This window comes from Filicampus tigris, chromosome 13, assembly GCF_054856515.1.
Source record: "Filicampus tigris isolate MCC_2025a chromosome 13, RoL_Ftig_1.0, whole genome shotgun sequence".
NCBI classification, from domain to species: domain Eukaryota; kingdom Metazoa; phylum Chordata; class Actinopteri; order Syngnathiformes; family Syngnathidae; genus Filicampus; species Filicampus tigris.
Genome location: NC_141229.1, coordinates 13649221 through 13659444, shown reverse-complemented (window position 1 = coordinate 13659444; position 10224 = coordinate 13649221). Strand labels below are relative to the sequence as shown.

Below are 10224 nucleotides of genomic sequence, written 5' to 3'. Positions count from 1 at the left end.
TTCTTTTCTTCAAATCAAATTATCTTTGGTAAAAGACAACCCATTCAGAACTGCTAAGTACTTTCCAGAACAGAGTGTTATAGGTTACATTAAAGGTGGGAAACGTTTTGATTTCTTTCTTTCTTTTTTCTTCTTTTTCCCCTCTGTAAATGTGACCAAAATGCCAAAGAAAAAGCAAAACTCTTTGAGTTAGCCCCTTGAAACGCTCATAAATTTGTGTCCCTTTGCTTCCATTAAGCAGCTACTAATTGTCGTGATTTCTACACTGGTTTCGACATCTGGATGAGTCCAAAAATAGCTGGCACAGTGATGTGGCTGTTAGCACAGCACAACAATGTGTGGAGAAACAGTGAAATATTCAGAGTGGCGCGCTTGGAAAACAAACGAGCGGCACATTATTCACACGCTTCCTGAAAAATACACAATGTCATCAGTGTGAATATAAATGTCAATCAAAGCACTCGTATGGAACTCTATTCCATGTGAGCGCATCCGTTTATGTTTCTTCATCATCATATTACCCTTGAGACAATCTGACCACACGTTTCACAGGGAACATTTTGCACTTCTGGGATACACTTTCTAAGAAAAACTGCTGTTGTTTTTCCACTCACCATGTCCATTACAGTTGAGGTCTCTGTGTTCTAATCACAGGGACAGTAGAAATAGCATCGGTGTGATGTAACCCCCCATTTGGAATAATTAACCCCCCGTTGATGCGGCCTTCTTTTTCTATTTTCCAGTGTTGCCAACTAATTTTCAGGGGATGTTGCTGAAGGCGGGTCTATTCGTAACTGAAAAGTTGATAAATGACGTTGCGATTACTTGATGTATAACTACGTAAAACATTACGTGGATTGCACAGTGACGTGACTCAAATTGACTAGCCATCTCAGCAAAAAACAAGGTTTAATTAGATTAATTAATTAATATATTTATTTGTAGTCATTTGAATTCTAATCATTATAATTAATTATTTATGTTATACTGTACATATATTGGGGAGAAAACTGTTGGGGTTGTCTGAAAAGTTGCTAGCTAGGAGTAGCAACAGAACATTTTGCTTTTTCCAACAACCCTTTTACCACAAGTGCGCACATATCACATAGCACATAACCACAAGATTGACACACCTAATGTGTTTTATTTTCTCCCGGCTGCATTTTTTAAATGTTGCTGTTAGGTGGCAGCCCATGATGACAACTTGTGCTTGAATACTGCCACGTTTCTGCCACATTTTGGCTTTGCATGCTACCGGACTTGGTAAAAGTTCTCAAACTCTACTTTTGTACCTACATTTTAAAATCATTACACCCTTGAATTAAATCGTACCCCACGTTATGAGAATCATATGAGGGATTTTCATTTAGTGTAATGTAAAATTTCTTTGCCGCAATCTTGTGGTGGGAAATTACAAACCTCTATGGGTAAGAGTCAATTTCTCTGTGACTTTCTCTCTCTATTTACGGCATGGCTCGGTCACTATCCCCCACGAATAGTGGGGATCCACACTCTTTTGAGATTGTAGTATGGTTGATTACTGTTTTGGTGCCCTTTTAGAGACTTTCCGGGGAGGCAGTCACTCCCGATACAACACGGGAGCTGAGCAGGAAGTGCTCACTTGGCTCGTCGGGTGCGTTTCAGTGGGTGTTCGCGTCCCCGTCAGAGTGAGGAGGCTGCAGTCTGGCACCTTCTTCCTCCATCCCACAAAGCAACTTCAAGGACATGGCATCACAGGGGGGAAGCCTAGAGGGATGTCTCACTTCAATAGATGCCCCTTATAAAATAGATGAGTAGTGAGTTTTCAATGGAAGAAATATTTGAGATTTTTTTCCTTTTTTTTTTTGTATTGTATTGATGTATTACTACCATGTGGGATTTCTTCTGGTAGAAAGTGGTGCTTTCCTTCACATGGTGGGGATATGGGGATGGGGATTGACATGCTGTTATGTGTTAACTCGTCATTTCATTTCATTTCATCCATATAATTCCATACCTTAACATTAACATCATACCATACAATATATACTATATAATGCAACTATTGGTGTAGCTGGGCTGTATTCCACATGGGTTTTGAGGTCAAAGGGGCCCGATATTGCACACACAAATAGAGGACAGAAAAAAGCCCAAAAAGAAAGGAATAAGTAAGCCAAGAATCGACCATGACCTACTCTAGGTCATTCTACAACACATGTTAAAACATGTTTCAAAACTCACCAAATTTTGCACCCCCTCAGGAGTGGGTGAAATTGTGATACCATTAAAAAAACAAACACAAAACCCCAAATTGCGCTCTAGCGCCCCGCCCCCTAAGAAAAAACAAACACAAACAAAGCTGCCTAAACTCGCAGTACGAATGTCATAGACACATGAAACACATCCCTAAATGTATTTAATATAAAATAATCATTTTTAAAAAACACTGCCTCCTACTGGCCCTGATATAAATACACTGTCTATCAAATACTGTGATGTTGACTGGGAGCATAATTTAGTGTATGACCAAATGGATCCTCCCTCCTGTCCTCCCTCCCTCTCTCTCTCTCTCTCTCCAGCTCATAGTGGAGCACAGCATGCTTGTGGAGCCTTTACGCACCAACCACAGAGGAAGAAGCTTGCCACGCTCTCCAGCAACACTGCACCGCTTTTTCCTCTTTACGTTCACTTTGGACTTGTTAACCACTCCTTCTCGTGTGTTCCTACGTGGACCTCCTGGCAGGAGCAGGGAAGTTCTTCATGACTTGGGGCACACTGCTCGGGTCACGGTGACCATCAAGGCTTGAACACGATGGAAACTTTGTGAGGAGGAGGAGAAGAAAAAGAGGAGGAAGCAGATTCTTCTTTTTTTTTACATTTAGAAACTAAAATCATGATCCCGCCGGCCAACTCTGCCCAGGAGGAGAGTAGCGGGGGAAAAGAGGACGAGCAGAATGAGACTCCCAAATCCCCAAGCAACACTTCTAATCAGGAGACCAAGGTAAGGACTCTTAGTGCTCCTTAAAAGTCCTGGAAAGTTGTGGTAAAGTGCTTGGATATGTTGGATAAAGTAGCTGTATTTAAGTGGCCAAATTTTTTATTAAACGCCCTAACATTTTCTTGCATATTTTTGGTGTATTGTTAGAGGATGGCAATTGCATTTAGATAAAGCAACATCTTTTTGCAGTTAAATTAAAAATAACACCATTTTGGGTCAAAAATGGACCAATCCTCAAACTGGGTCAATTTGACCCAACTTTTTGAGTTGTTTTGTACAAAAAGCCCAATTTTGGGGTTGTTTTATACAAAATAAAAAAGTGGGGTTGTTTTCTGCAAAATAACCCAGAAAGTTGTGTCAAATTGACCCAAGTAGTGGATCGGTCCATGTTTGACCCAAAATTGTGCTACTTTTAACCCAACTGTTTTTACAATGTAACATTAGTGATAAACTGCTTCGGATTTGAGCTCAAAAGTGCAAAAGTTTGAGTTTGGAAAGTGCATTGTGTAAATCCTGTGAGCTTCCTCTGAGGTATCAAAAAATGTCAACTTTAAAGGTTATAGAGTAACGTCTTCTCATGGTGTTGTGATGCCATTAAAAACACCTTTTACTTGACCTATTACCTCTGTGACTTTATTTGACCCAAAAACGGAACAAACTGTTACCTCCGAGTGCAGTAATTTGCACCATTAGTTGCATTAGTGTAGTCTATGGGTCAGAAATGGCCTCTCATACCACCTGATGATGACTTAATTCATGTTTAATGTTTTACACACACGCACATCTACAGAGATCCAGTATTGTAGGGGGTAACATATTAGGAGCAGCTCTCAGTGTGATGTTGTGCCACTGCAAACTACAATCACACACAAATGAATCCCACCCTGACTGTTTTAATCAAAACTACACATTATTATGACTGTCAAGCCACAATTTTTGGTCATCATGCAAGTGTACCTAATGTTGTGACCTAAAGCAGGTTTCACAAGATACCAATTGCATTCCTCGCAAATAAAAACAGACCCAGAACCCAGATATACTGCGCTACAGCAGTGCAATAACTTTGCAATGTAATCTTCCTTCACAGGGACTTAGTTTAGTGGTCATTTTGGTGGTCACTAGTGGCTGTAAATTATCTAAATATACCCGTCATATAAATGAGGCTGTACAGGACAGCGCGGGCGAAAAGCTAAATAGTTCTACAAAGTTCCCTGCACAGTCATAATGTGAATAAAGTTGTATTTGCTGTTTTTTCTTATCCCTTTTGTAAGAATACTGTGAGGCCTGAACACCCCAAACGGAAGGTGAGACTCCACGTTACCATTATTAACCCTCCTTGTGATATTGCGGGTCAAATTGACCTGTACAAAAGCTTTATTTTTTTTTTTTAATTTTAATGTACAAATTTTTTTTTGGGGGGGGGGGGGGGGGGAGTATCAGCAAGCTATATTTGTGCTTTTTTCATTTCTTTTAAATTAATTTCTAAACTTTTCATTACGATTATGCGGGAGGGTTAATCAAGTGCATCACAACATACTATAGTTAAGGAACACCATTAATCAATGCAATCATGAGTCTGCTCTTAAAGTCTAATTTAATGCATTTTTGATTGTATTGCATTTTAATAGACATCATCCTCATCCTTAAGCTCCCATGCTTTATGTACAGAGCTGCGAATTAAGTGCTGTCAAGCAAAGCATGTGCTCCTCTTAAAACCCTCCTATTATCTCTGAGGTCAATTTGAACCTATTCGATGTCTCTAAATATGTGACTGACTTAGACATTTCCCCCCCGATTTCATGACTTTCCTTATTTAATTCAGACCACTGAGTAAACATAAATGATTATGATATGTTTTTAATCTTCTGTACACATCTCAGTTGGGTTATTTGGGGTTAATTTGACCCCAGGCTGTATAAAACATATGAACAAATCAAAAATGTTCACATGGTTTCTTGGGTTGTTTTGGATGACATTAAGGTCACTGTAATGTTTTTATTTTTTATTTTTTAATGCAACTGACAAGTATGAGTACCTGACACAAATTGTATTTCTTTTCAGTAGGCTTAAAATGCTGTAGACAAATTGACCCCAAGGGAAAATATGTCAGTAAAAGGTAACAGGAGGGTTATACATAATATACAGCGCTCTCTTTCCAGGGCTGTCATCTAATGAAAAAGTATTTCGTTTTAAGTCATCTTTACCAAGTTGTAATGTAATAATTTATCATTGATAAGAAAATGTGTGTGGGCGTATTGTATGCGTGCCTGTGTATGTGTGTGTGCGCGCGTACAAGGGAATGATATAGTGTGTAACAGTGGAAAGAACTTGCATTTGGTGCCAGGGCCTTCGCTAGGCACTTATCCAACTTAATCGACCTCATAACACCACCACTATCAACAAGCAATTATAGAAACTATCAATGCTACACAAAAAAAATGCAATATAACAGCATGCAACTATTCCACTCACGTCATCTAGAACAGTTCACAATCAGTATTTATTTAAAAACATCACAGAAACATAAAATATATGAATAAAATATATGATAATTACCAGAGATGCGGATTATTAAATGTATTCATTTGTGCAGGCCGCACCAGACCAGATCCTGAACGATATGTGATTATAAATGCAGATGTTAGTTACGATATTGGTTGCAAAACAAAAAAGACAATATCGAACACATCGGCCGATATAAATAGAATAAATAAATAATAGAATGCACTCCTTGACCAGTGTTTGTCTTTGTGTGAGTGTGTTTGGGTTGGTGGGGCTGGGGGGCAGGCACAGAGTGAAGCACAAACACAGACGCACAGAAGCAGCTCGACAAAAACTGTGCAACAAAAAAAATTAAGACAGTATTGCCTTGAGACACAAGCAACCCGTCTTACGAGGTTTAAGAAAAACGAGCAGTCATTCACTGGATTTTTTTTCCACTTGATATGCAAGTGCTCTTTGGTGACAGTCAACTTAATTCGCCTAAACTCACTTCAGAATAAGCAGCGTTTTAGAAAACATTTTGTTTAAAAACAAACATTTCATTTTTCACAAAAACTGGTAAATGGGCTTTCACATGTACATTTCTACCTGAGGTACTCAACGCACTTTGATGCTGTTTCCTCATTCACCTACTGATGACGCAGCACCGGAGCAACTGGGGGTTCAGTATCTTGCTCAAGGAGACTTCGACATGGTCACAGAGGCTGGGGATTGAACCCCAAACCTCAGGGAGATGACCACTCAACTACTGAGCCATGCCACCCACAAACTAAACATACAACACAGAGAATTTCACATATTTTTATAACAAATAAACACAAGAAACAATGGCGCTTGCTTCATGCTAACATATAGCAGCAAATACCATTGACATGCTAACGGTTAGCATCAATACGTTCTTAAAAAGTACAATATAAGACTGCTATTTTTTTTTACTTAAAAAACAAACAAACAAAATATGTGGGTTTTACTTCGTTGGTTACATTGGTCACATGTTTGAGAAGTAACAAATATGCTCAAATTCTTTGGGGCTAAATCATCCCCCCACCTTTGTTGCACCCGCTACATTTTTTTTTTTAGACAAACACTATGATTCAGTCATAGTCAGAAAAATATTATCATTAACAAGTGTAATTTAAAAAAGAAGAGCAACAAAAAGATGTAATGTGGCTTACTGGTAAGTGTCACTGGTGTGCTATTTTTAGAACAGGCTGTGGGCTACTCATGTGGTCCTTTAGAGGCTACCCGTTGTCCGTGGGCACCACGGAGTTTACATCTGATCTAGAGGCTAAAATTTGATTGGAGAAAGAATTTAAATAAAATCCAATGTACAAATGAACAAATATTAGACTTTAGCTGGTAAATATACGTTAGTGCTTTTGATAGTCTATAAAGCAGGGAAGGCCTCACTGGTCCTGACCACACACCACTGGAAAGTGTGTGCCAAATTGACTTGTTAGTTACCCACAGGACTTATTGATCCTCATCGCACCAAAGCTCCAATGATAAGTACTTGAAACTAGGAGCTATTTGTTTCAATATTACCAGGCAAAAGGTGTCATTTACATGAAAATAGAAGCTAGTATCTTCACTAGCTATTGCAAACAAATTCTTCTCTGTATTATACAGCCTAATTAGGTCACAATAACTCATTAGGAGTTCTTCTCCACTCTTCAATTATGATAAAAGAGAATCAGTTTTGCTGCATAAGAACCCTTCAGTCTCATTACAGTATCACAGGGATTCTTTATAAAGCGAGTGAAGGAGGAGGAGGAGGAGATGAGATGAGGGGTTGTCAGTGTGGAAGGTAATGCGATTGATAAACGGCATGGGCGGAAGCAGGCGGCTCAACCGTGTGGCGAATGGTACGGATGCGATGCTACAACTGCACCACCTGGAAATCACATTATAGCGCCCTGGTGGGGAAGCTTACGGATGGTTTTGACGGGGAACAAATGGTTTCCATGTTCATCAGAAAGCATGACCGCGACCATCAGCAATGCAGAAGCATCTTTCATCTTGTTAGCTTGGTGCTCGGTATGGATGAAGTGTTGGGACAACCGGACATTACAGGAGACATACCATGAAATTGTTTAACAATTGCAAAACAATTCAAAAGAGTTGCCAGGTGTCTTAACAAGATGTCTGTGGCCAGGGGCAGCAAAAGTTGTCACACACTGCACTCAGGAGTAGGAAGTTAGTTAAAGCGGAAGTCAACCCAAACATATTTTTTTCAAGAATATGTTCCCTGCAGGCCCATTAGTTGAAACACGGCATTCTGATTAATTTTGCGTTTGTGGAATATAAATTAAGCAGCAAAATGCACTAATTTTTAGCCATCTCTTGGGGCGGCCATTTTGTCTTCCGTCAACTGAAAATGACGAGCGGATTAACACTTATTCCACAAACGCAATATCTATCAGAATGCCGTATTTCAACTAGTTGTGGCATAGAATATATTCTTGAAAAAAAAACCCGTTTGACTTCCTCTTTAAGTACATTTTTTTAGGTATCTGTAGTTGAAAATTTTTAAGACGACTTTTTACTTTCACTTTGTACATTGCAACACATCTCTTGACTTTCTACACCTCACTTTTTTGAAATAGTCTCATGACTTTTTTCAACCTTAACCTCTTGGCGAATCATAAAAACGAAAAGACCACCAGCTCCTCCTATTCAAAAACTCTCTTTATAATCTGAACAAACACATTTAGGAAAGGTCTATTTATTTTAGTTGTTAACAATACACTGGTCAACAAATTCTTAACAATACACTGGTCAACACATTCTTACTATATTTTTTAATCAGAGATGCAAAGTAAACTTTCCTAGAGTTATTTTTTTGGGCTGATTTCGAATTTCCTCTTCATTAGCACATCAGGTATTAATAATCATAATGATAATAATAAAAATAATAATACAATATGTAATATAGTAATACATTTAGTAATATTTATGAATTAAGGGTTAGGTTTAGCTACAAGTGGAATTGTTGGCATGTGGAGTATCTCCATATTAAAGCGGCTAGAGAGACCCAATGTTGATCATTTCACAGACGAGCGCAGGCCGACAGATCTGCCAGTGGGAAAGCTGCGCCACTGTGTGAGTGATCACAGCCAATTTCAATCATGGCATATCAAAGCGGCTCTTCTTGTTGCACACTAGCGTCTATACATGCCAGACGCACCACTGGGCTGTGAAGTGGGCACTTGGACATATGCCGTCTATGAAAATAGAGGTCATAGTGTTAGACTCTTATACACCACTACAGTTATTTTTTTTGGTGGATTTTTTGGTTGAATTCCAAATGGTCAATTCCATTCTCTTCCTTCCAGCTCCAGAAGCTCAAGCGCTCATTGTCCTTCAAAACCAAGAGTATCCGCAGCAAGAGCGCCGACAACTTTTTCCGGGGCAGCGGCGACAACAAGACGGAGCTCCTCTCTGACGTGAGCGGCAGCACGGGCCACCTGTACAACATTGGCATGGCGCCGCCACACATCACCACCGGGCCGCCTATCCCGCCCGTGCCCCCCGCCATCCCCTGCGCTCCTCCTCCCACGTCGCGCTCCCAGACACGCAACCCTCTGCAGGTGGACTCGGCCGGACACTGCTTCATGGAGCACATCTTCAAGAAGCCCACCTTCTGCGACGTTTGCAACCACATGATCGTAGGTATGGGGTTAGCAAGTGACTTGAATACAGTATATAAGTAGCCCGATAGGATAAGTCCGATAAGATTTTTTAATAATGCCTAAAACATCGATACTACATCGACGTGCAGTATCTCCCAAATGTGACTACCCCCCTTATATTTTAGTACACATTTTAATATACTGTATCTTTTTATGGGACAACAATGAAGAACTTATGCTTTTGGACAATGTAAAGTAGAACAGTAAGTGTACAGTTTGTACAGCAGTGTAAATTCACTGTTCTCTCAAAATAACAATACACAGCTATTGATGACCAGCCAAATGATGGCAGCAAAAGTGAGTACACCCTCAAGTGAAAATGTCCAAATTGGGTTCAATTAGGATTTTTTCAAATTGCCATGTCCTTCAAATCCTGTCCATCAAATCCTGCCTATGCAAGTGGAAGGGTGCATTTATTTAGATGAGCTTTTGAACAGCGACATGTGCTTGAACAAGTTTTCAAGGGAATCAGACTGTCTTTACTATTCCCTTTGAGGAAGTACAGAAAGACAACATAATATTATGTGTAGTTCCACCCCTTTGTGAAAGCTTCATCATTCTTAAAAGTACACAATCTTTATTAAATCAGTCAACATTATGTGCAAACATTCAGATGGGCAACATTAAACACCCACCTGCTCCTTGCGTCACAAACTGTCATTAGAAGAAATATCTGCACAAATTTGATTTGCCAGCCAAAAGAAATATGCAAGAATTACATTAAAAAAGCAATCGGAAGTCCAAATATTCTGCTTTAAAAAGCCATTTGATGATAACACCAGTCAAGTTTTTTTATTTTTTTCCAACACAATTTTATATTGTTTAAAGCTTGTGGCAGAAAGACAATTTGATTTGGCACTGGGTAAAAGTTAATTACATTTGGTGGCTTATAATAAAAATACCTGCGCGCCAACTGATGCTCTGTTATGGATTGCAGCGAGTTGCTAATTAAATAAACACCTACGTGGGCGAAGGATGCTTTTGTGTGTCTGACTGAGTGTGAAATGTAATTTTCATGTGGGTCCTTAGAATAAATAGTGTTTTAACAGCTTT

The 10224-nt window shown here is 39.4% G+C and overlaps 1 protein-coding gene across 2 annotated transcripts in view; it reads left to right on the top strand.

Moving 5' to 3' along the window:
- The first annotated feature begins 2612 nt into the window (after positions 1 to 2612).
- stac (SH3 and cysteine rich domain) overlaps positions 2613 to 10224 on the top strand; it is a 36388-nt gene continuing 28776 nt past the window's right edge. Inside the window, exons 1-3 of one of the 2 annotated variants that reach the window (XM_086050490.1) lie at positions 2613 to 2980; positions 4249 to 4281; positions 8815 to 9151. In XM_086050490.1, coding sequence (XP_085906616.1) covers positions 2873 to 2980; positions 4249 to 4281; positions 8815 to 9151 — 478 coding nt within the window. In that variant the 5' untranslated portion in view covers positions 2613 to 2872. The remainder of the gene's footprint in view (positions 2981 to 4248; positions 4282 to 8814; positions 9152 to 10224) is intronic. The other variant, XM_086050491.1, reaches the window with a different exon arrangement.